General features: G+C 45.7%; 2 protein-coding genes across 7 annotated transcripts in view; one reads left to right on the forward strand and one right to left on the reverse strand.

Annotated features, from left to right (window-relative positions):
- The first annotated feature begins 515 nt into the window (after nt 1–515).
- GINS2 (GINS complex subunit 2) lies at nt 516–4,817 on the forward strand. Its single transcript, XM_081963506.1, has 5 exons — nt 516–739; nt 1,437–1,551; nt 2,344–2,443; nt 2,776–2,902; nt 3,758–4,817. The coding sequence occupies exons 1-5, from the start codon at nt 650–652 to the stop codon at nt 3,881–3,883; spliced, it is 558 nt and encodes a 185-aa protein (XP_081819632.1). The 5' UTR covers nt 516–649; the 3' UTR covers nt 3,884–4,817.
- A 5,653-nt stretch (nt 4,818–10,470) lies between these two features.
- GSE1 (Gse1 coiled-coil protein) overlaps nt 10,471–26,547 on the reverse strand; it is a 167,151-nt gene continuing 151,074 nt past the window's right edge. For 5 of the 6 annotated variants that reach the window (XM_081963458.1, XM_081963460.1, XM_081963461.1 and 2 more), the window contains 9 exons: nt 23,034–23,611; nt 21,048–21,160; nt 19,442–19,712; nt 18,732–18,839; nt 16,675–17,052; nt 15,016–15,288; nt 12,828–12,931; nt 11,521–11,651; nt 10,471–10,871 (listed from right to left, as the gene is read on the reverse strand). In XM_081963458.1, the coding sequence (XP_081819584.1) occupies nt 10,826–10,871; nt 11,521–11,651; nt 12,828–12,931; nt 15,016–15,288; nt 16,675–17,052; nt 18,732–18,839; nt 19,442–19,712; nt 21,048–21,160; nt 23,034–23,611 (2,002 nt within the window). In that variant the 3' untranslated portion in view covers nt 10,471–10,825. Of the gene's footprint in view, nt 11,652–12,827; nt 12,932–15,015; nt 15,289–16,674; nt 17,053–18,731; nt 18,840–19,441; nt 19,713–21,047; nt 21,161–23,033; nt 23,612–26,547 lie in introns of all 6 variants that reach the window. The other variant, XM_081963459.1, reaches the window with a different exon arrangement.

Raw genomic sequence — 26,547 nt, forward strand, 5'->3', positions numbered from 1 at the left:
GCTCCCGACACACACACACACACACACACACACACACACACACATAGACAAAAACACGACATGAGACTAGAGCCAATCAGAAAGAGAGAAAACAATGCCCTGAGCCAATGAGGAAACAGTGCGACCGCCGTCAGCGGGAAAAGGCGGGAACAAAGGGGGTTCACTCGCTATGGTTTATGAATGGCTAATGAATGGGAGGGCCTCGTTTTTTTCTATTCCTCCAATGGCAGGTCGCGTTGACCCGAGGAACGAGAAACAAACGTTGCTAAGAGGCTTGTGATTGGCTCCTAGGGGGGAAAAAGGGCAGGGCTTCCCTTAGCTTTCCCTCAATGACAGAAACCGCTGCCTCTGGAGGGCAAGTGACAGTGACAGCGCGCGGAAAAAGCAGAGGTTTTCATAGGGCGGGAAATAAACAGTGGGCGGTACATGGGTTTCCTTTCCAACCAATGGCAGCAGGAGGAGGAGAAAGCGCGCGCGAGGAAAGGACGAAGCAGGGATTAAAGGCGAGGCTTCTTCTTTCCAACCAATAGCAGGCGCAATCGCCGGGGTGGGCGGTGCCGAGGCGGCCATCGGGGGATTTCTTCTCAGGCGACGGCGGGAAGGATTGGAGGTTTCGTTTTGCGGCTGGGTTTTCCTTTTTCCCTTCGTGATGGAGGCCGCCGAGGTCGAATTCCTGGCGGAGAGAGAGATGGTCACCATCATCCCCAACTTCAGCCTGGACAGGATTTACCTCATCGGGGTGAGGCCTCGAGGGACTACAACTCCCATGCTCCTTGCCGGCGGGGGTTCTGGAACTGAAGTCCCGAAACTAGATGCCCCTGGTTGTCTGGAGGAGGGGTGGTTACGCTTCATCTCCCATCGGCCCAGTTGCGGCTGGGGGCTGAGGATTGTGGGGGTTGTAGTTGCCTACGTTTAAACAGGGAAGAACGCTGGTAGGGAATTATGGGGTTTACGGTTAACGTGTTAAGGTCCTCAACTGCTCCCATCAGCCCTGGCGAGATTATGCGTTGGCAAGGGATTGTGGGATTTGTAGTCCTTCAACGGTTATTCCAAAGGATCCCTTTTGTTGGGGGGGGGGGAAGGGAAAGGTTTCCATTTCCATCAGCCCCAACCTTCATGACTGGGATTGGGAAGTTATGGGATTTGTGATTAAAGAGTCCCATCATCCCCAGCCGGGGTGTTTTGACAAGGAATTATGGGATTGGCAGACTCCCAAGATACTTCCATCAGTGCCTGTCGGAAGAGGGATTTCCATCCCCATCATCCCCAGCCAGCCAGCCTGAGCAGCTTCCTTGGGCAAATCCTTTGAAATAAACAGAGATTTGGAGGGTCCCATCTTTGGGGTGGGGGGGTGGAGGAAGTGTCGCAGGAAAAGTCCGGGCAGGTGGGCCATTTGGGGAGTGGGGTCTCTTGCTGAGTTTCTCCCTCTCTTGCAGGGCGAGCTGGGCCCCTTTAACCCGGGGCTGCCGGTGGAGGTGCCTCTCTGGCTGGCCCTCAACCTGAAACAGAGGCAGAAGTGCCGCCTGGTGCCCCCCGACTGGATGGATGTGGGTAAGGAGTGACGCGCTTCACCCTCTTTGCACCCCCAACACCAGGTTCCCCTGCCCAGGTTCCCTTGGGGCCTTCCAGCTTGTTGCACAAGAAGCCAGCAAGCTAGAGGTCTTCCTCATTGTATTTGCAGGTAATCCTCAAGTTACAACGTCTTGCTAAGTGACATGTTTACTGGTCCCATTTTACAACGTTTCTTGCCCACCTTTGTTAAATGAATCACTGCGGTTGTTAAATTAGCAACAGGATTGTTGAATCTGGCTTCCCCATTGACTTTGCCTGGTCAGAGGGTCACAAAATGATTCCTGAAACACCGTCATAAATATGAGTCAGTTGTCAAGCATGTAAATTCCATGAACGTTGGAATGCTGCAACAGTCATAAATGCGAAAAATGATCATGTCACTATTTTCAGTGCTGTTGCTATGGTGACTAAATGAACCATTGTAAGTCGAGGACTACCTGTATGACTTATTTATACCCGGCTGTTATTAATATTATAAATAACTCAAGGTGGTGAACATGCCCAAGACTCCTTCCTCCCCTTATTTTCCCCCAAAACAACAATCCTGTGAGGTGGGTTGAGTTGAGAGAGGGAAACTGGCCCAAAGTCATCCAGCTGGCTTTCTTGCTTAAGGTGGAACTAGAACTCACTGTCTCCTAGTGATTGGCCTGAAATCACCCAATTGCCTAAGGCAGGACTAGAACTCGCCGTCTCCTGGTTTCTAACATGAACTTTAAAATAAATACTTCTGAGGAATTTCTTTTACAACTCATTTTTTAAATTGCTTTATAGAAAAGTTGGAGCAAATGCGAGATCAGGAGCGCAAAGAGGACACTTTCACCCCAATGCCTAACCGTTTTTACATGGAATTAACTAAGTTGTTGCTGAACTAGTAAGTAGGTTTCTTATTCGTAATAATGTTTGGAAATACAGCAAATTCTAATTCTGCCAGAGCACAAAAAAAGCTAGGATTGCATTGGTTTGGAAATTGGTATGAACTCTACAAACTGCAAATGCTCCAGAGCACTTTTCTAATCTGTTTGCATCTATTATTTTATATAATATATAGTTATTTAATTGTAATAATGCATATACATATTGCTTGACATTTTTGGTTTGTATTTAGAAGTTTAATAATATTGTTTCTATGAAGGATTTCTTTTAACAACCTGTGTGACTGCTACTTTTTTGTAATCTCACCAATCTATTTCTTTTCTGCATTAGTGCTGCAGATAATATTCCAAAGGCTGATGAGATAAGAACTTTGGTTAAGGATATCTGGGACACGCGAATAGCAAAACTTCGTGTATCTGCAGATAGTTTTGTCAGGCAGCAAGAGGTTCACGCCAGGGTAAGAGCAATCTGCTGAAAGGATTGTAGTCTTGGAAAAATATTTATGAAAGTAATACTACTGCCATATGTCAATTCTAGAATATTAGAATATACTTTTATTACTTCATAGCAGTGATAGTACTATGTAATCTTGCAGGAATAGAGACGTTTTGTGCACAAATGCCTGCAAGCTACAATTGTGTATATTTATGGCTTGACTGCAGTCTACTGAAATGATGACATGTTGTGTTTCTGGCTGTGTATCCAAATGCACATTTCTATTACTTATGCTCATAATAAAAGAGTGTGTTTTGTATAAAAGTACACATTTGTGGCTATGTAGTCTAAAAAACTAAGATTTGTGATTATCACTTATCTGAATGATCGGTATGCATTTTATTCCTCATTTATGTGCTCTCCAAGTATATTGGATGGCAACTTACATCATTCCCTGCCAGTCTAAAAGTGAATGGATTTTATCAAATCATTAGGGGTGCAGGTCACAATTGTTGACCCACCTTCCAAATTCTTTTAGCCGACATGGAATATAAATTGAAGGAGCGTAATAAACTATGCTTACAGAAGCCTTGCTTTGGTGCAATTTGGGATCAGTTTAAGCTCTGGGAAAGAAAATAAGTATATAGAGACATTTCAAAACTAATTAAAGAAGAACTGCAAAAAAAAAGTGATTACAGAAGAGGGTTTAATGAAATGCAATTCAATTATCTTCCAGTTATTGTCAGATGCTAACTTATCGTCAGCCACAGGAACTAAAGATGGGCTTACTTTTAAAAAGCAAATGGTGCAGTTCTGAAGGTTAACCTCTGGCACTTCTACTTCTTCAAGTTGTGTTGTTTTCTTTCTTTTTAATCAGCTGGACAATCTGACTCTGATGGAGATCAACACCACCGGTGCTTTCCTCACCCAAGCTCTGGATCACATGTACAAGTTGCGATCAAACCTCCAGCCAGGAGGGAATGTCGAATCCCAGGAATTTTGACAGCAGGGGGTTTTCATGAACAGAACGATGACTCTTTTCAGCCTTTACCTCTCTGGCGTTCACTGGCTTCAGAGCAGAACTAGGCTGTGGCAAATTGTGATGTGATGTTCTTCATAGCATTTGCTTGTGGGGGGAAAATCATCAGCCTGGTACCTCTGCCAGTGCTACCACAGGGTTGCCATTGTCTTTGGCGGGTGAGGAGGACCCTTGACTCCCCTTGGCAAGCAGGCTCTTGCCCAACACATTCCCAAGTGCTGCAGGACTGCCCTTTCACGATGCATCAGTGTAACTATTCAAGGTTGCCTGGCTTTTGTGCTAGCTTGTTTTCCTAGTGTTTGTAAGTTGGAAGGAGGAAGCAAGTTAGTTGCCCCTCTGGGGGATGCTGTTCCTTCAAGGTCATGACCTTCTGATCTTTATGGAAAAGGAGATTATTTTAGTCTTCTGACTGCATAGTTCTCGGCGGCTGCCTGGGAAGTGACTTGTGCCTGGCAACTCAACTTTACATGCAACACTGGATTTGCCGCTGTGTTACTCATGGAATCTACCCGTCTATTACCTTTGGATATAAAGGGTTTTTCCCCCCAGAGGCCATGAAGGTGATCACTGAGGTATGGTGCCTTTTTGTGTGTGTCTGCCAAAAGAGACAGAAGAGCTTTATGAAGAAACGAAACCACAAAACCCACAGAGTTTGGCTTCGGTTCCATTTTTCTTTTAAAGGCTTGCTGTGGAGACTGTGACTAAACCAGCTGTTTGCAAGTAGCCAGATTCTAGCTATATTAATCATATAAGCATTTTCACTGTTAGTCATAATAACACATGTTGTTAGCCATCAATTTTTAAATATTTGTAGACAGCACTTAACAATGCGGGGGCACTACAGGGATTTGCTGTAGTGTTTTATTAGGTAATGATCAAATAAATATTTTAAAAAGCAGTACATTGCTGCAGTTGTAACTCTGACCTCTACTGTGGGTTACGCCGCAGAACATTTTGGATTCAGAAGAGTGTGCACAAGAAAATGAGGGTTGCGTAACACACTGTGACTTGTCCCTGTTTATGAAAAAGCTTATCAAAAACTGGAGGGTTTAATATTGTGGAATTGCAGTGTAAGTTGCCTTTTGCATACAGGTTTTTTTTCCTTCTTTAATTACTTACAGTTTTCAGCAATGGTATTAAAGTTTCAGTAAATAAATCTTATTCGGCAAACTAGCACTTTTATTTAACATTAGATTGTGAATTTTTTGCAGGTAAATCTAATATGTACTAAAACAACAACATATACCTTTAACCTAAGTGCCCTTAAGTCTCAGCCCCTATTAACTTTTGATGAGGAATCACCACTTCAAATATTAAAGCAGTTGTGCTTGTTCAGGTATACCTTTCTTTTCAATACACTCTTGTATGTTTTTCTACACATATTTTATCTCAGGGCCTGTTTGAAATCCAGCTTGACTGAATGCTGGTGGGGGATTCCTATCCTAATTTAACCCAGATTGTGTGAATATTCATTCAGACGGGAGTACAATATAACTGTGGTTGTGAGGCACCCTAGAGTAAATTATTACTACTGCGATATCCCAAGTCAAACTGCTAAAAGATTGGATCTGTCTTGTCCAAGGCCCCATTTCTCATACAAAGGGCTTCTATTTAACGGTGGATGGTCTGGGAAAATAATCCTTTGTCATGATTTAGGAACATTTTATTACTTTTTTTTTTTTTGGATGTCAGAAATTACAGCCATATATTCATAAATACCTAATAACTACATTCAACAAATATATTACATTACATTTAAGTCAAAACAAGTACACTTAAAACAAGTTGAATTTGTTTCACAGCATCTACTGCCCCAGCCTGGGCCTTTGCCCTCCACTTCCTCCTCTTCCTCCTCCTCTCCCCTCACACTCTGTGCTTTTTTTTTTTTTTTCCAGAAGAAATCCTACACATGACACCAAACGACGGTCCAAAGGAAAGCAAATGGGTTCTTTTTCAAAAATAAAAATTGTAAGCATTGGGCCAGGATGCTTATGGAGGGCGTGGGAGAAGGGAAGAACGAGAGTAACTATCACAATGATGGGGAGAAGGAAAGGAAAAACATTTGCAAAGATGGATTGGTCCAAAGTGGGCTATTGTTTTGTTTGTTTCCCCCCCTCCCCCCCTTTCATGTTAGCACCTTTTTAATCTCTGTCTTAATCTGTTCTGCATCATGAGTGGGAAAGTGTTTCAAACGTCACCGGGCCTATTTTGGGGAAACGGTGGTTTGCTCTGGCAGTTTGCTCGCCAGCTTCTGCAGCTCAGATTGGCCTCCAAGCAAGCTTGACTAAGTGCACATTCGTTTCTTTTAATACATGGAAACCAAGCCAATTGGCTCTCCTGCGTGTCCTTAAAAAGCACATGTCGGTCGGGCTCGGGGAAAACTGAAGCCACAGGATGCAAAATATAGCCGACATCTTATTTATTGGAGAAGGGGGAAATAGTGCAATTACGCGTAGAAGGATGATTGCAACAGCTTGGGTCCCGTCCCCCACCCCTCCCCGCCCCTTTGCTTCGGTCCCTTATCAGGAAAAACCTTGCAGAAAAAGAAACAAAAGACATGATCACTATCTTTTGACAGACGTTGCTCCCGTAGCTGATAAGCAGGATGTGAAAAAAAGATGTGAAACCGCATCTTTGTGATCTAAGAGTGGGGACAGTGGCTTTCGTTGCTCAGTCAGAAATGGAGAATGCTATTTTTTTCTTACATGGCTTTCTTTAAGGGCAGCCTTCGCTCCGCTCTGTCTTACTGTCCCTTCAATGTATTTGTTGTGTTGATTTTGCCTTCTTCCAAAGGCTGGCTTTTGTAAATCCATCACAAAAAAGACCAAGTCCTGAATATATTGCAGTCTCCTAGTTGAATCTTTTTCAGCAGCTTTGGACCAGGGGATGAAAACCCTTTCCAAGTTTTGCTTTTTGGTAACATCTAAAGGATGCCGTCACGACGACATTTTTTTTTTTTTAAAAAAGCACCCCCCCCCCCTCTGTTGCAGGCAGACCTCTGGTCATCTCCAAGTGTCACTAGAGACAGAAAAAGAAAATAACCTGAATGTCTTCATGATTTCTGCTCTTCTTTCTCATGCTTCATGAGAGGTGATTGTCTTAGGTGATCATCAGAGAGGATGTTCAGACCTGGGCCGATTTACATACTCAAGTAAATAAATCAAGAGCATTTGGCCACAACTAAGAACAAGACTTTTTAAAAATAGGCCACTAAATTTGCTCTTTAATGTCCCTCGTCAGGCAGTTTCTTCTGAAAAAATGGCAAGGACTTTGGTATTAAGAGTTGCATAGAATTGGGAAGCCTCCAGGTGAGGCTCGGTCAACTTAGATGAAGCAGCTGCCCTGGCTGAATTTATATTTCTAAGCAGCCACGAAAAGCATTGGGCTCCCTGTAAGTAATCATACACTCCCATGAGAGCGGTTTTTTCCATTTGCAGTTCCTTCGTTTTTCAGTAGCGCTATAAACGCAGCATTGCACATCAGCCATTAAATCAAAGGAGAAGGAATTATGAAAAAAATAAAATAAAAAGAACCTGGCAAATTTTTGCTGCTGCAAAGAGACTTACAAACCTAAGCCTAAACCCTTTATGTAGAAAGGTGAGCTATAAATGCAATAAATATTCAAACTACATTGAGATTAACTTCAATCTTTTCCAGGCAATTTATGAATTATATAAAGAGGTTGGAGAATCAAGAGGAAGGGATCTACCTTGAAGAGAGCAAGAATGGGAACAACTGACCCTCCGTTGGGAGAGGGCTCTCCCATCGAGTCTGAAATGAAATATATAGTGTGATCAGGTCTCAGGAAAATTAGTGGTTGGTCAGCAAAGGAAGGCAGGTGGCAGCTTAGAATTAGGCAAAATCTAAGTCCGAGCAGTTCAAAGGTCATGGTATGGGCAGTGGTAGACTTGCTTCCGCCAGCTAAATCTGTTGCGGGTCCTTTAATTTGGTTATTTACATTAAGCAAAGTATGGGCTTGGACACATGCAGAGCCTTGCAATCCTACAATTTCTGGGTGAAGCTGAATAGCCAGCATGCCCAACTCTGCAGCCAACGGCAAAGGGTGCTAGGAATTGTAGTACAGCCACCTCTAGGGGTTGCAAACTCCTTCCCACTTATTAAATTGCAGGAACCCATCTTTATATTCTGGCTGTCCCTTTACATTGCAAAAGACTTGGTTGACACCGGAGGAAGATATGAAACGAGCAAAGGGTTTGACACTGTAAGTGTAAGAAGCTTAGAGAAACAAATGCCATGCTAACTTACCCCTTTGGTCCCTAACAAAAAGATTCTGAGATTGTCAATTTCACAGATAATTCATGGGTTTTTTGTTTTTGTTTTTTGAAAGAATAGCTAAAGTACTCCTTAGAAGTCTGGGTTGGATTGAGGAAATCTGTGTGGATGCCTTCAGGGTAAAAAGTCACTCAGATTGTGCTTTAAAGAGAAAAAAAATCCAAATGCTAAACTCTCAACCAATTCCTTATAAATATTCAGAAGCCCTTTAAAGTTATGGCCGTCACAATGTGAGCTGCCGAATTAAGAGGGCCAAAATACTCAAAAGCCACACACTGCATTGCACTGCTTCAAAAGGCACAGGGACATCTTTCTTTTTGAATCTTTAGCAACGGGGAGATCACAAAGGGGGGGGGCTTGTTTTCAAAGCAGCTAAGGCAGTCCGCGACTTACAACAGTTCATTTAGTGATCATTCAAAGTTACAACGGCACTGGAAACAGCGACTTAGGACCATTTTTCACAGTGACAACCTTTCCAGCATCCCCGCGATCAAAATTCAGACTTGGCAACTGGTTCACGTTTGTGACCGTTGCCTTTTGCGACCTTCTGGCGAGAGGATGCCAGATTCACTTTAACAACCAGCTTTACTAACTATCAACTGCAAGGATTCACTTAACAGCCTCGGCAGGAGAGAGGGTAAAACGAAGCAAGATTCACATCACAACTGTCTAATTTAACCACGGAAATGTCGGGCTCCGTTTTGGTCTTTAAGTCCAGGACTAACTGCACTTTGGAGAAAGACACAGCTACTTTTAAAGGGCTATTTCATTCAAACTCTTCTCTCGTATATCCTACGGCCGTGGTGGCAAACCTTTTCGGCACCAAGTGCCGAAATGGGATTGTTCGTGCGGAAACCAGAAGAGCAGCTCTCCGGCGCACACAGGAGCGCCAGAAACTGGAAGCTCAGCTTTCCAGCACACGCATGGGTACCAGCCACCTGGTCTTCCATTTTCTAACATGCATGCGCGCATGAAGACCAGCTGGCCGGCATGTGTATGCCTGCCGGGGAGCTACTCTTCCAGTTTCCTGTGCTCCCGTGTGCATGAAGACCAGCTGGCCAGAGCGCATGCCAGAACGCATAAGAGCAACTGCTGGAGTGCCCAGAGAGATGGCTCTGCATGCCATCACGATCCTCTGGTAAAGGATTAGCCCAGCGGTAGCCCCACCATATTACAATAGTCCACCCGTAGATAATTTCATTTTGCAGGAAAGATGGTGGTATTTATCACTGAAACACAAAAAAAGAAAAAAAACCCCAAACCAGGCAAGTTTGTTGGGGTCCATTTACAAAGCACAGGTAGCCCTCAGTTTAGAACCACAATTAGAACTAAGCAAGACGGTTGTTAAACAAGTCATTTGCCTGATTTTACAACCTTTTTGCCATGCAAATAACCACACTTGTTACGTGAATCCAGCTTCTTTCATTGATTTTGCTTATTGGAAGCTGGCTGGGAAGGTTGCCATTGAGGGTCCCATAATGCCTACCCCTGCCGCGGTGGTCTTGCAACCATCCTAAATGCAACTTGGTTGCCAAAGTGCCCAGATTGTGGTGATGGGAACTGTAAAGACGTTTCAACCGTTGTTCAGTAAGAAGTCGTCACTTTTTTTCAGTGTGCCATTGTAACTGGGACAGACACTAAGCAAACGGCCATAAGTGGAGAACTACCTTTCTCCCCTTGCAGAATGGGCTATTTTAAAACCACAAGGTTGGGTGTTTGTGTGTGAACAACTCTAGCTTTAAATAAGTAGCATGACTGTTGCCTTCTTTTTTCCGTATACTTTTTTGACGATTCGGGATAGATCTTCTAAAGCGGGGGGAAAACTACATTTCAGAAAATCGGTGCCACTCATGTATGATTTTTGCAGGTAAAACGGATGATGACTAAATCCACTTAAACGCCTTAAATCTGGTAACTAAAATCTTAGTGGTTTCTTGTCTTCTCAATAACAGTTAACCATGGTTGGTATTCCAAGTGCTTTTAAGAAAAAGAGGAAGGGTAGGATGGAAAGACGCCAGAGAAAACGAAGGGGGAAGATAATTCTGTTTTCAGCAAGAGCAACTGGTGCTCCATGATGCAAAATATCGACAGGTGGAATGCACTCGCCCAGCAGAAAACTTCCCTTTAAAATTGTTTTAAAAAACAAAACACTTTTATTATTTTATCAGGTCCTGACCAGCAGCTGTAAAAACACATGAAGCAAGCCCAGTTTTTTTTCCTTTTGCCAAAAAAAAAGAGGAAAAAAAAGCAGAAACATATTGAAAATGGCAAGCTTTTTATAATAATAATTAAAGTAATAAAAACATACAAAACTTTTGTTTTTTTGTTTTTAAATATATACACACTAAGGCTGAAGCACCTTTTGTTTATTTTTTTCAACTCTTTTAATTGCAAAATCTTTGTATGAAAATTCTACCCATCAGGGTACATAATCTATGCGTCGGTATGTTCTGTACATCTTGCCCCTCCTCCCCTCCCCAGGAATAAAAAGGTACCTTGTTTTTGTTTATTCACTTTTTATTTGTCAGGTTGAAGTGCACTTCCAGCCCAAAAGCTGATGGATGCATGGGAAGTCCGGCGTTGGGGAGCTGCGTTTTTCTTCTTCTACTAGATTTATTTACTGTGCAGGTTTAAGGTTATCCAAAATATCCAGTTCGTTCTAACCAAAAAACAACGGATGGTATGCTGGGTATTTTCTCGGACGAAGAGACAGACATATTTCAAGAACAAACAAAGCAGGACTCAAGTATCGCAATCGAAGGGGTATGGCAACAAGAAGGAGCGGGAAGCCAGGATTTTAAATCCAGCGGCTCCTTCGGGAACAGGAAAGGAACGTTTAGTGTCATTGATGGAATCTCCGGATTCGACCAAGATCTTCAAAAGACAAAAAAATAAAAATAAAAAGAGAGAGAGAGAGAGAGAGAGAGAAGGAAAAAGCAGACGAAGATGCCGAAGGAAGATGAACCCTTTCCAAAGTCTTGAAAATGTAGACTTTCGTCTAAATGGATCACTCGCAGAGTTTCAAAAAAATAAAATAAAGTCTCAAGAGTTCGGTTGCACTCCTTAAAGAGGCGGGGTTCAGATTTCTTTTTTTCTGGCTTCCCGCCAAATTTTTTTTTCTTTTTTGCTCCATGCATGGCACATCCTTTTATTTATTTATTCTTTTTTATTTATTATTTATTTAAGCTTCAAACCTCCCCGTGAAAAATATTAAATATTCCAGGTAACAAAATAGATTATTATTATTATTAATTATTATTATTATTATTTCTATACTCTATGTTTGGCCTAGTGCAAGGGCATGTCACCTGGGATACCCCTTGAAATAACTCCGGGACCACTGCATGGCAGGCAACGCAAGGCACTTTCGCAAGTGATCAAGTTCGGCCTGAATCCGTTCCCTTTCCGAGGCAATTTTCTGCTTCTGGTTCCTTAGTTCCTGCAGAGAAGAGAAGAATCGGTTGAGATGGTCACGTCCTCCTCCACTGAGGCAGGCAGAGATCTATAGCATGGATGTCCAAACTTGGCCACATTAAGACTGGTGGACTTCAACTCCCAGAATTCCCCTGTCAGCCATGCTCCCTGATGACTTCTGGGAGTTGAAGTCCCAAAGACTTAAACTTTCATGGCTGGCTGGGGAATTCTGGGAGTTGAAGCCCACGAGTCTTGAAGTGGCCAAGATTGGACACCTCTGATTTATAGTATTCTGGAAAAACACAGCACCAAAAATACAACTCCTCAATTGAAATGTCGCAGAACCTTCCCCGACTCCAAAATTTCTACCTTTTGCTTCAGCAACCACCATGTTATGCCAAAGGAACCAACATCCACTGTGCCTGGGACTGAGTTGCAGAGGAGCTAAGCAAAGGTGGATGGGAGACCAAGGAGAGATCCGAGGCCTGGAGTCTCAATGAGGAAATTGCACACACACACACAGACCACTGACAAGGCATGGACCTGTTGTGGCCCACCAGTGGCCAGGGGAGCTGACAGCAGATTTGGACAGTGAGGAGGTTGGGGAGGAACCTGGGCCAGTCCTGGAGTCTGGGGAAGGCTCTGATGAGGGCTCTGTGTCGGAGGCAGAGAGGGGGCCAGGGCTGTCTGAAAGTTATCAACTGCCTTCAGAGTCAGACATCAGTGAGGCAGATAAACAGCTGGAGCCTGTTCCCAGGGTGTGCATGTGCAGAGTTGCCAGATGAAGGGAACAGCTAAGGATCAGGGGTTGACACAGGAGTAAGGCCACAGGTAGACGATGAATGGCCCCTCCCAGAGGAAATAAAAGAGGAGCGAAAGGGGAGTGGGGTTTGCAGGAGGCAATCAGTTCACTTAATTGGTTTGTGACTCCTTGCCAAGTTTTGCAAATATCGGCCTGGCAGCTCTCCAAGCCAGATAAGGTCTGTGACCGTAAATCCTCCCTGGAAAGACTTTGCTGGATGAGAATGAGCAGAATTCACAGTCAATTAATAAAAGGGGATTTTGTCGGGACAAGGAGTTGGCTCCAGGCTCTTGGGAAGCCTCCGTCAGAAGAGGACCTCTTGTTTGGCCAAGAAAACTCATGGATGGCTTGCCTGGGGGGCGCTTGCCCGCTTAGCTGTGGGGCTGAAGGCCTACTCACCGTCATGGTGTGCGAGAGCTGTTCGGCGGTCAGACTGAGACTGTAGTGCTGGGCCTCTAAACGTCGGCATTGGGTCTGCAGCACTTGCCGTTCCAGGTTTTGCTCTGCGGTGCAATTTGAACTGGTTAGTCAACTGATGGCAGCAGGAGACCGAATTGTTTTTAGATGCCTCCCCATGAAGCTGGCCAATTGATGAACCCATTCCAACCCAATAGATTGGAACTATGAATAAATAAAAGTGATTTCCCCGATTTCTGTCTTTTCACCTTGAACCTGTGGGAGAGATACTTACATGCATAAATAAAGATGTTAATCTACCTTTCCAGCTCAGATGCTATTTTGGCAAAGGCACACTGGGCTAAGAATTGGAGTGGCACGGTGGCCTAGAGATGGAGCTCCCGCCTCACAATCAGGAGGCTAGAAGTTTGATCATAGGTAGAGATCAATGAGAATATATCTGCTGAACAAAACTCCACATTGGCGACCTGGAAGGGCATCCGGGCCATTAAGCACTCTGCTAGCTCCATTCAGTTTTTCCAGACCTCACCCCGCAAGGGATTATAGGGCCATTAAAAGATGATGAAAGATGACGACACTGGACTAAGAATCATACTGCTGATTACGGCTAACAGAACTGCTACCTTCTCTGGTTCAGGCTACACTGTTTCTCAGATTTTGGGCAATGAAATCCAGGCTCTTCCCCCCCTGCCCAAAACCATGGTGAGAGGTCGGATAAGAGATGGGCAGAAAATAAATTTCATATTCAATAAAGAAAATTGTAATCTACATATCAGAGCATTCAGAAGTAGCCTATTGTCTTTTTTGCAATAAGAAAAATGAAATGTATTTGCCTTCTCCAGCAAGATGCTCCAGAATGCGATGGGTAGGATAGGGATGGGATGGGATAGATAGATTGATTGATGGGTAGATTGATTGATGGATGATAAAGGAATGGGGTATGGGTATGGAGAGAAATAGGATTTGGAGAGGGAGAGAGAGGAATGGGGAATAAAGATAGATGGATGGATGGATGGATGGATGGATATAGACAGACAGACAGACAGACAGACAGACAGACAGACAGACAGACAGACAGACAAGATAGATAGGGGTTTTTTTTCCTTGAAAAAAGAATGGCCTTTTAACATCTTGTTCCTTTCAGAATTAGCTTACTGGATTGCAAATGGAATTTGCAACAGATTGCAGAAACGAAGTCCCTGCCCACTCCCAGCAGTCTGGCAAACACACACTTGGGTGATTATGTCTGCTTCTCCTCCCCCCCCCCCCCCCCGTTTTTTTCCTCTCTTTTTTGGGTAACTTGGCCAACTAAATGCTCAATATCTAGAAAACAAAGGATTGTTGTTCTCAGCGGATGCTTTTGTTTATTAGTCTATCGCCGACAACTCCAAGCACTGTCCCGACTCAGTGGCCAGCAATATGTCAATACCATCCTATCAAAATTTAGCGCTTTGCATTTCAAATCCCGCAAGTCGATGGGAAACAAATCCCGATTCCTCTGCTTTCAATTGCTTTCTTCAATCTTTGCACCACTCGGTAGCAACTGAAGGTTGACTCATGGCAACGGGACACAATTTTTGTCACCTTGAAATGCTTTGCTGCCCACCCAAGCAGCTTCCTCAGTCAGAGCAAGCTAGTTAGGCCGAGTCTCCGTCGCTGGAATTGTACCTCCTCTCTCGCCACACCAAAATGCATTGCAATGCGTCAATGAAGCCCCATCGGACATCAAGGCAAAGGGATCAGAAGGTTGAATCACGGCAACGGAGAACTGACTCGTCCTGGCTGATGAAGCTGCTTGGAGGAGCAGCGAAATGACTCAAGCTAACAAAAATTTATCCGGCTCCCATGTCTCAACCTTCAGAGTCTTCATCGGCACATTCATTGGTAAGGTAACCTGCATATTGCATTTGAAACATGGGAATGTATTACACCAAGAAAATTTCTCCAGGTCAAAAGTTTCCTCGTGATCTGGAGAAAGAATACAACCAGGCAACTGGTTAATGAAAAACACCCGCTTGCAAAAGAAGTCACAACCTTAAGATTTGTGGGCTTTAACTCCCAGAAATCCCTAGCCAGCTGTGCTTGCTGGGGAATTCTGGGAGTTGAAGTCCACGTGTCTTAAAAAGTACCCAAGATTGAGAAACAGCCGTCCTGGACCCTGGCATCTTACCATCGACGTGCTCTTGATAAGCCTCGAAGACTGCTTCGATCCCATGCCATTTTGGTCTGGGGTATTCCTCCTCTTCCTCTTCGTCTTCTTCATCCTCTTCGGAATCCGAGACCTTCTCGTGTTCTGGAGGAATCAGTCCCTTGTGCTGGGAATCTTTCTGCCCGTTTTGCTGTGGCAAAGAGCCCCAGCTGGAAGTCTGCAGTTCCGGAATGTTATAATGGATGGAAGCGTCCACTTTGTGGTTCTGCTCCGCCGAATGAACCAATGCATTGCCTAAAGGCCAGCAGACACAAAAGGAAGACATGGACTCCCAGTTTAATGACGGCTGGACCTCTCTCTTTTGCTCAGGATTGACTACATTGTAATTTCTGAAGAGTCCTATGAATATAGAGAGAGCTACGGGAAGGCTTTGGATTTAGACACAGTGTCTTCTTGAAAGCCTCCAGGGATGGAGCCCCTGCAACTAAGGGAGGCAAGTCGTTCCACTGATGGCCTGCAACTAATGAACTGTTATTGGAATTTCACCGAATGGAAGCCTAGTTCCAAAGAACAAAATCCATCCTTGGTTTTAACCATATATAAAGTCCCCTTTCGGATCTAATGGACATCCTTCCCCTGTCCCCAATTCTTCATGAAACCGTGGGGTTGCAGTATGGTTTTCCTGCCCACCGTACACATTTAAGGTGGACCAACCCTGGCATGAAATGTCCATCAGTGGAACAGGTGACCACAAGAAGGAGTTTCTTCTCCTTGGGCTGGAGGTCTTCCAACAGAAGTTGGATCATCAAGGACGGTGTGGAGCCACGCTTCTCAACCTTGGCAACTTTAAGATGTCTGGATTTCAACTCCCACAATTCTCTGGCTAGAGCAGGGGTGTCCAAACTTGGGAACTTTAAGACTTGTGGACTTCAACTCCCAGAATTCCCCAGCCAGCAATTCCCCACCCAGCCAGTTCCCAAGTTTGGACACCCCTGGGCTAGAGAATTCTGGGAATGGAAGTCTGCACAAGGTTGAGAAACACTGGTGTAACAGAATCCCACGGTAGGCCAGGGAGTTGGGTCTGAAGATCCCTTAGGTCATCCCAACTCCACGAGGTGTTTCTAAGCCCCGAAACAGGGATGTAGGATGCTTTCCTAAAAGAGGTGGAGCTTCTAATCCCAGTTTTGGTTCCTTTCATCCGTAGACTTCCCTAGGCTATACGGGTGATAGTCCTTGATTTACAACCACTCATTTAGTGACTGTTCAAAGTTCCGATGGCACTGAAGAGAGAGACTCATGACCATTTTTCACACTTACGACTTGAGTCTCCCCGTGGTCACAGGAACAAAATTCAGCCACTTGGTAACTGGTCTATTATTTATGATGGTCGCAAATGTCCCTGGTGTGATGTGATTGCGACCGTCCAACTGACAAAATCAATTGGGAAATCGGATTGATTCAACAGCCCCATTACTAACTTAAGCACTGCAGAGATTTCCTTAACAACCGTGGCAAGAAAGGTCGTAAAATGGGGCCAAACTCCCTTAACAACTGTCTCGGTTTTGCAAACAGAAATTTGGGAGTCTCTCTCTCTGTCTCTCTCTCTGTCTCTGTCTGTCTCCCTCTCTCTTTTCCTCTCCTTCTCCCTCTCTGGGGTGGGATGGACTCCTTTTCCCTTACCTTTGTGTTTCTGCAAAGCCTTCTGGGTGGACTGCAAGACGGACTCGTGGAACTGGTGCGCAAACTCCTCGGCCAGGAACGGTTCCCACTGCTTGTTCTTCCCGTTCACGCTGTGGGAGAGCGGGACAGGGATCTCTTTCGGCAACGGGCCCCGGACGCAGTTCAGGAGGGTGAAGTTCTTCTTGACCGTGTGCCCGTCGCTCAACCTGGGCTTCTCAGCCGGGAGGGGAAGGGGCTCTTTGGCTCTGGGAAATTCCGGGGGTCTCAGGTGATTTGTTCTGCACGACTCCGTGGTCTTCGGGGCTTCCGGCAGAGACGTGGGAGCAACAGAGGCTGCTTTATCCAAGTCCGCCACCACCGTTTGATGGACGTGTGAGTCTTGGGGAAGGAAAAAGCCACACGTCAGTTAGGACCCAGAAGATGCTCTATCCCTTGGCACCTCTGGGATTCCTACTCCAGGATTAGGAGTAGGAGATGGATGGCCCAGTCCCGTCATGCAGAAAGAAACCTTTCCATTTAATTTTTTTTTTAATGTCTATGGAAGTCAGGGTTGTCGCAAAGATGCTTCCCCCCCCCCCAAGAAGCAACTGGACTTCCTGGTTTTTCTTTGAAAACGTTTCTCTTCTCATCCAAGAAGCTTCTTCAGCTCCTACTGTCATGCCTGCAAGCCATCTTTCCTTTTGGACTTCTGGCCTGCCACACTTTCTACTGTCTACTTTCTATTGTGAGAAAATGGGAGGGGAGGGGACTTTACGGAGTTGGGTGATATGTAGCCATAACAATATTCTTCTTAGAAAGCCAAGGTCATCTTTGTCTCTGCACCTGGCTGGAACTGGATGGGTGGAATCTGTCGTCATGGCAGTGGGAGATTGGACCATTTGATGGGCTTGTGGGGGTGGGGACAGGATCTTGGACCTTCAACTGGGTGGGAAAAACTGGGAAGCTTTCAGATTCGGGTTTTCCCAGATGTGCCATCATGGCTCTCTTAATAAATTGGAACTGTGAGCAATACTTTCCTCGGACTCTGATTTACTTTTGGATGTTATTTGGAACCCTGACATTAACCCGAATCCTACATTTGCTTCTAACCTGGCATCCTCCCTCCCCTCCCAGCCGTAGTTTTGGGATGGGCCAATTGAGGCACTGCACATCACATTGTTACTTCGACAGTGATTTAATTTCAAACCTTGCCTTAGGGTTGCTTGAAGCTCATCCTCCAAGAGGAAAAGAGTTATTTGCTCCAACAAACAACCATGGAACCTAGATCAATGGTTTTAATTGACAGGGGGCTTAATGGGGACCACCCAAACCGCAACTGTCCTCCTGCACAGCATTAAGTACGATTCTTCTTTGCTTCCCCTGGTCCCAATCCCCGTCTGCCTTGGCGTGATTTCAGAAGCCCTTGGAGATAATGAGGCCCAAGGGGCATTTTCACCTCCACCCCTCTTTTGAAATTTCTGCAAAGATGGGAAAAGGTCGCGTTTCCACCAGATGCTTTCTTTGGAAGCCCCAGGGTGACCCCTGACCTTCTTCTGATGGGAAAATCAAGATAATCACGCTGTCCCTAGAGATAAAACATCCAGCAGACCAAACAGGTCTCTGGGAAATGACAGAGGTCCCACTGATGCCAGAAAAGGGTTAGATGAGGAGATGCGGTTCCATCAGAAGAATCTCCCAGCTTCAGGAAGCCACTGTCCTGCCAGGAGACGACACCATTTATATACCGTATTTTTGGGAGTAATAAGATGCACCTTTTCCCCCCACAAAAGAGGGTGAAAATCTGGGTGCATCTTATACACTGAATACAGCATTTTTGGCCTCCCGAAACCCCGCCCCCTTTGCAAAAATGGAGGTGCAGAGGGTTTGGGAGGCCTGCAAAATGGCTGGGGAGGACAAACATGAGTGGAAAATGGGCTGTTTTGTGCTCTTTTTCACCAAAAAAGAGGGGTGCTGAGGTTTTGGGAAGTCTACAGAATGCAAACACTTTTTTAAAAAAAAGTTTACCTCTTCAAAATCTTGGTGCGTCTTATACTCTGAAAAATACGGTAGCTACTTACCGGCTTGGACAATACTAGGGCTGTCCCGTGGGGAGTTTTTCACTGACGGTGCCGTGCATGCATTCTTCTGTTTCATGGCATGAAGCATCTCTGCCAACTTCTCTTTATCTGCAAGAGATGGTTTTTAAAGGCTCAAGGGCAGGAAGCAAGAACCCTATTCTGCAAGGGATTGAGTGTCAATTATAGCCAGTTGATGTGATTAGCGGGAGTGTTTTTCAAGACTCGGGACAAGGCAAACAATCTAAGATTAAAACACAGTTTTGTTCTGCAGAAAACTTCAGAACAATTAGGGGACTGGAGGCTTAAACATATGAAGAATGATTGCTGGAATTGGTTATGCCTAGTCCTTCAGGGTGCATGCTAAAAGTGCTCCAATATTTGAGGGGTTGCCATAAAGAAGAGGGAGTCAACCTGTTCTTCAAAGCACCAGAAGGCAGGAGAGGAAGCAAGGGATGGAAACTAATCCAGGAGAGAAGCAAAATGGGATTAAGGAGAAATTTCCTGACAGTGAGAAATATTAGCCAGTGGCTAACAGCTTCCCTCCAGAAGTTGTGGGTGCTCCATCCCTGAACGCTTCTAAGAAGAGACCGGAGACTTGTCTGAAATGGGTTTCCTGGGTTGGACTAGACCTCCAAGGTCCCTCCCAACTCTTGTTCTTTTGTTATTCTGAAACAGGAATCTCTGCAACCTGCAGCCCCCTGGGCCAATACCTTTCCTCTTTTCCGCAGTAATGTGGGTTAAGTTGAAGGTCGTGAGGAACCTCTTCTTCTCTTCAAAGTTGGGGCTGTGGTTCATTTCATCCGGGCTGTAACGGGTGGAGAGCACAAATCGAGGGGAAGGGGTGGGGCGCTTGTTCTGGATGGTGGGTGGGGAAGGGCTGCTCTCCCTCAACATTCTCCTCCGCTTCCTCCGTTTCTGGATCAGCAGCTCCTCCTTCTGTTGCTGAGTGGTCAGCCCAAAAAGCTGCAGGAACTCCAGCTTCTGGAAGAAGCAAAGAGGGACGCCAATTGGTGAAGGCTTTCATAAATATACCTCAGCCAGGACTTCCATTCCCTCTGAGACCTAGTTTTCTTTTTTTTTAATTTAAAGATTTTATTTTCAAACATACAAATGCAAAAAACGTAGATTACATTTACGCAACAATCCCCTTTATGATGTTTCCCCTCCTAATGTGTTTCACTTGAATTTCACAGTTTTTAACCCTCTTATTTCGTTATCTTTTGCTTATCTATCTAGTATTTTGGCTGTTTACCTCTGATAGGCTTTATTCCTCTTAAGTACATATATATATATATATATATATATATATATATATATATGACATTTATCCTTAACTTATAGTCTTTATCTTTGTTAGATTCTTTCATTAATCTTTGTTTTTTTCCTCCAACCACCTATACCATTTTTTCCATGTCCGATAATATTCTGTCTCTTCCTTTCCCTGAATTTCTTTTGTTAACTTGTCCATCTCGGCACAGTCCAGAATCTTCCTTATTATTTCATCTTCGTTTGGTGTCAATTTATTTAGACCTAGTTTTCTTGTCACCAGAAGGAACTCATCCTTTGGGACAGATTTAAAAGAAGAAGGAAGGCCATAATAATACCTGAAGAGCATCTCATTTTGAGAGAAAGCCAGTCAACCCTTTGTAATAAAAAGCATTATCAGCTGTGAAGAAAAGGAGAGAAATATCCATGACTTAAACAAAGATCTAAGATCACTCGTGCGGCCAACTGAAAACATGGAAGTGTCCTCTGCTTGAGTAGCCCCAGAGTGGCACACGGCTCCACCACCAGGGTTCCAAATAGCATCCAAAAGTAAATCAGAGTCCGAGGCAAAGGATTCCTCAAAGTTCCAATTTATGAAGAGAGCCATGTTGGCACATCTGGGAAAAGCCTAATCTGAAAGCTTTCTGGTTTTCCCCACCCAGTTGAAAGTTCAAGATCCTGCCCCCACACCCACAGGTCCATCACAGGGTCCAATCATCCACTGCCACAACAACAGATTCCACCCATCCATTTCCGGTCAGGTGCAGAGACAAAGGATGACCTTGGCTTTCTAGAAAGAATTTTGTTATGACTAGAAAATACACAGCAGAATAATAGAAAGTGTGGCAGGCCAAAGACCCAAAAGAAAAGATGGCTGCAGGCCTGACATCGGCTCCCTTGTAAGAGGCATCTTAGGTTAGGGATAAGGCCAAGCCAATGCTACCGATCATACAATGCACCGCCCCTGGGCCTCTTGGGGGAGCGAACCCTCTCTTTCAAGCCAGAACCCTTCGACCTACGCCATTATGGGGCCCAGGAGAGGAGACCTACCTCAGAGGAAGTGTCCAACTTCAAAGGGGGCTGCTCAGCCACACAGCGTAGGTGAGCCCGTACTTCCTCTTCATCGCTCTCATCGTAGGAATCATCCAGATCGTAATAATATCCTGCGTACCCCAAGCAGAGCAGATGTGAATTTTTGAGGGCCACCAAAAACCGCATCTTGACCTTTGCCCAGGTGCCCTCTTCTCCCTCCAGGAACCCAAGCTATGCTGTCCCACCACGATGGGTCTTCTCAGGGAAGAGCCAGATTAATTCTCGCAGCTATTCTGGGTTCCCAGAAGGACCCAGGCAGCAAGCGGCAGCTGGACATCTCAAGCAAGACATGCAGTGGTGAAATTCAATTTTTTTAGCTACTGGTTCTGTGAGCATGGCTTGGTGGGCGTGGCAGGGGAAGGATACTGCAAAATCCCCATTCCCTCCCCACTCTGGGGCCAGGCAGAGGTTGCATTTGCCGGCTCTCTGAACTACTCAAAATTGGCGTTACCAGTTCTCCAAACTACTCAAAATTTCCACTGACGGTTCTCCGAACTACTCAAAGTTCCCGCTACCTGTTCTCCAGAACCTGTCAGAACCTGCTGGCTTTCAACCCTGGAGACATGGCTCTACATGGTGATAGCTAACCATCTGCCAAGACAGGCATGGAGCCCGAGCCAGGGCTATTTTGCCTGGGGGGTGGGGGGGCGAGAACATTCAGCTTCTGCAAGGAACAAATGATGCAAGCCAGCATCCGGTTTAAGGAAGGCCAGGAAAAGCTGGGAGGAAGGCAGGAGGCTGCCAGCGGTTGTCCCCCGGTGCTTATAAACAGGAGAGGGCAGCTGGACCTGTCCCCACATTCTGGTTCTGCTGCAAGATGTCGCTCTCTCTCTTCCTGAAGCAGAAGAGCCCATCAGGCAGACAACATACGGGGGCTATTACAGGCCAGGGCTGAGGACTTTCAGGGAGCTGGATGAAGGCCAGTTTCCAAAGCTCCCTCCTTCCAGATGTTGCTGAGGAGCCACCTGGGGCATTGAAAAGGCAGAGCCATAACCCTTTGGCACAGGAGGAACTCATACCCTCCATCCTCCCCAAGGCATAGAAGTCTACCATGGTGCTAGCTGACACATTCCTGCAAAGGGACAAACTAAAGGGAGGGCGGAGGAAGGAGGAGGAAGGACCCCACTTCCCCGACATCCAACGACAGAGAAGGCTGCACTGCCTTGTGATGGAAGCCCCATGTCCCCCCCTCCCTTCCTTCTTAAATGTTTTGTTTTCCTCCCTTTTGCAAATCCCACCATGGCTGTACGTTCTCGATGAATATTTAAAGCGGCTTTATTAGCCTCCGTTCATCATTTATTAATTGGGCCTGTCTCAGAGAGACAATTTGCAGAGCAGCTTGGAATAGGCCTTCAAAGGAGCTGCAGAGGGAGCCTGCACAACTCCTGGTAAGGCCAGGGGGCCTTTTTAGAAAAAGTGGGGAGGGAGAAGAGGGAGGGGCAGGGGCTAAGCAGAAACAAGACAGAGGTCCTTTTATTTGAGACTCTTCGCTTGGACCGAGACACGAGTCTCGGATTGGAGGCTGGGCCTTGTAATGCCCCCTCCCCCTTTTTAAATTCCTTTTATTCCACCTTCATTGGAAAAATGCTTCTCTCTCTCCCTCTGCACAAACCCCACTCTCTCCTAACACTGATGATGTTCCCTAATTGGGTCATGAAACAGTCCTCTCTCTCCTCCTCCCTTCTCCCTCCTCCTCCTTTTTGCAAACCTCATTCCCTTCTAGCACTGATGATGTTCCCTAGCTGGGTCACGAAACATCTGCAAGAAAACTACCAAGCTCAGGGAGCACCAAAAACTCCACCTCTCCTCCTCTTCCCCCTCTTCTTCCTTCTCCTCCTCTTCCCCCTCCCATTTTCCTTATCCTTCACTCTGTAAACCCACTCCCTTCTATCAATTCTCATCTGAAGAAGGAAACTCCCCCGAGGAGGGTCGACGGTCACCCACCTTTCTCCTGCGCTTCCCTCCTCTTCCTCTCCTCCAGGTCCAGCTTGCTGACCAACTTGCGTTGCTGGAGCAAGAATTCGTCATAAATATACATGGGATCGTGGCCTCTGGGTAGGAGATGCCTGTACGGGGAGCCAGTCGGGTTCTTCAACGCCTCGACAAACGGGAGGCCTTGTGGGTGGGGGGTTCTCTGCTGCAGGGGCTTCTCCCATTCGCTCAGTAAGGGTCCTTGGGAAAACCCACCCGGCTCGGATCCACCCGTCTCCCGGCCCGGCTGGTATTTGTCCAAATGTTCCTTTTTCCGGGCTCCGTCCTCCACTTTCTCAGGGCAGAAAACTCTCTCCACTTTGACCAAAGGGATGGCTTGCCGGCTGGACTCGTAGGGGCTGGCGTGGGTGGGGAGCGGGTGGCTTTCCTGTAGCCTCCGAGCATCCGTGGGGCCATCGATCAAGGAGACCGGGTTCCAGAGAGACGTGGGCACCGGATGGGGCTGAGGCTTGGGGGATATGAGCGGAGGGGGCCCTCCGAAATGCTGGGGTTGCTCTCGGATCCCCAGTTCGGGGCGGCTTGCACCCAGTCTGGAGAAAGAGGAAGGCAAAACAGTGTTAATGGAAACAAAGCTGCGTGCAGGTGGTCCTGGAGTCACGGCCAGAATTTTCATTAAGGAGCAAGATTTAGAGATTAACAGGGTTGGAAGGGGCCTTGGAGTTCATCTAGTCCAACCCCCTGCCCAAACAGAAGACCCTACACCCTTTCTGACAGATGGCAGCCCAGTCTCTTCCTGAAAGCCTCAAGGGATGAAGCTCCCACACCCTCTAAAGGAAACTTCTGTTCCATCAGTTGATGGTTCTCACTGTCAGGAAATTCCTCCTTATTTCTAGGTGGAATCTCTTCTTGTTCAGTTTCCATCCATTATTCCTTGTTTGGCCTTCAGGTGCCTTGGAAAATAGCTTGACTCTCTTCCTCTCTGTGGCAGCCCCTCAAATATTGGAAGACTGCTATCATGTCTCCCTGGTCCTTCTCTTCACTAGACTAGCCAGGCCCAGTTCCTGCAACCATCTATCGTACATTTTATCCTCCAATCCCCTAATCCAGGGGTGTCCAAACTTGAGAACTTTAAGGCTTGTGGACTTCAATTCCCAGAATTCCCCAGGCTGGCTGGGGAATTCTGGGAGTTGAAGTCCACAAGTCTTAAAGTTCTCAAGTTTGGACACCCCTGCCCTAATCCTTTCGGTTGCTCTTCTCTGCATTCTTTCTAGAGTCCCAACATCCTTTTTTATAGTGTGGTGACCAAAGTGAGTCCTACACAAATTTAGGAACTCTTTTGGCACGGTTGTTAAGCGAACCACTGAAGTCGTTAAGTAAATCAAGCAGTCATGAAGCAATTCCGTGTTGTTGATTCCAAACCAAATCAGACCATCTCAGTCTCTCTTTCTCAAGCAGTGATCGGAAAAAGGAGCCAGTTGCTCTTTTCCATGCCTTCCTTTTAGCTTCTATTTTTAGGACTAATTGGCCCCCCCAAAACATTTTTTTTTAGGGAATTTCGATTTGCACTGCTTGTTGTTGTTGTTTTTTGCTGGGAATTATCCTGGGTGTGATGCATAACATAAAAGCCTTCCGCAAATAAAATAGTCTTTAATAGAAAACTTTTTATTTTTATTTTGTGCCTGTAATTATGCAACACCACACAATACCCAAAACTCAAGTTTCTGCTCTGGATCAGAGTTCAGTGCAGTTGGAGCTGGAGCTCTTCCCTATAATACTGTCCAGTAGAGGGCACCTTAGCCAGAGCAGGTGTCCCATTCATGCCTCTGGGAATCAGAGTGAGCGACATCTAGTGGCGTTGCCGTTAAATGCAGCAGAAGCCAGATTTTCCTTGCCAAACAGTGTTGTGCTTAAATTCTCAGCTGCACCCAAATTATCGTGCCAATTTCCCCCACGAAAAGCACACAGCAACCATCTGAGAACCACCTAGCGAGCTGCTCTGCTGTTCCCCATTGTGGAAATCCTCCCTCTAAAGCAATCTTTCTCAGCCCTTGGCAACTTGTCTGGACCTCAAATTCCCAGAATTCCCCAGTCAGCACGTAACCTGTAAGAAAAAACAACCGAAAAACCGGAAGGGATGCATTTGGCCAGCATAGAAATCCTATTGTCCAGGCGTTTGGGGGCCTGAAGCAGATGCTCAAGAGTTTGTAAACCACAGTTTAAGTCATTTATATTAAATGTGTGGCAAGAAGCTTTTGGGTAGCCAACTGAGCTTGGTTAACCAAAAAGGAAGCTACTTTGAGAGTCCATTAGAGTGGTCAGTGTCTTTCCTGAAAAGCATCCCTCTGTGAATTAAAACCACAGAAAAAGGAAGGATTTGCGAGTCAGAGAAAGCACCGTTGTTTAGAGTGCTCTTCCCAAAACAGGAATGACCTCTCCGTAAATTAAACGGCCTAAGACAGAGGTATCCAACCTCAGCTATCCCAAAAGTGCTTTTTCGGGAGTCAACTGGGCTTTCTTCTTTTTCTTTTGAAGACGTTTTGCTTCTCGTCCAAGAAGCTTCTTCAGCTCTGACAGGATAGTGGGGAATGGAAGGATTCATACTCCTTGCAGACAGCTGGTCATTTGCATCCTTTTAGAGGGTCTGTTAGCTACACAATTTGGGATGAAGACCCTTGGAATGGTGTGGGAGTAGATAGGAATGGATTTCCAGAGGAAAAACTGCAGACTACAAGAACCATTTGCACCACTCGGGTGACCCTGAATCTCTAGGTGGCCTCAATGACTCTCTAAAAGGATGCCAATGACCAGCTGTCTGCAAGGAATATCAATCCTTCCATTCCCCACTGTTCTATCAGAGCTGAATAAGCTTCTTGGATGAGAAGCGAAACGTCTTCAAAGAAAAAAGAAGAAAGTCCAATTTGCCTCCTGGAAAAAAAAGCACCTTTGGGACAACCCTGACCTGGAGGACTGAGAATTTCTACAGACCTCCAATCTTGGCAACTTTAAGACCTGTGGACTTCAATTCCCAGAATTCCCCAGCCAGCATGGTTGGATACCCCTGGTCTAAGCTTCAAATGGCAATAAACACGGTCTCTGTATTTGTGAATACTGATATTTGGGGAAGATGATCTGTTCGCCTTCCCTAAATGAATAGGCTTTTTAGCAGCGTTTCTCAACCGTGGCAATTTTAAGTTGCCTGGACTTCCATTCCCAGAATCCCCCAGTCAGTATGGCCGGTTCTGTGGGCATGTCTTGGTGGGCGTGGCAGGGGAAGGATACTGCAAAATCCCCACTGCAGGGGGAAGGATACTGCAAAATCCCCATTCCCACCCCACTCTGGGGCCAGCCAGAGGTGGTATTTGCTACTCAAAATTTCCACTACTGGTTCTCCAGAACCTGTCAGAACCTGCTGGATTTCACCCCTCCGAGAAACCCTAAATGAGACAATCTCCAACATGTTTTTCAATCTTTCTATCTAACAGAATCAGATATTCTATTCCAATCCCCAGTTTCTAATACCTGGAAG

This window comes from Natrix helvetica (assembly GCF_964273705.1).
Source record: "Natrix helvetica genome assembly, chromosome: 10".
NCBI lineage: Eukaryota > Metazoa > Chordata > Lepidosauria > Squamata > Natricidae > Natrix > Natrix helvetica.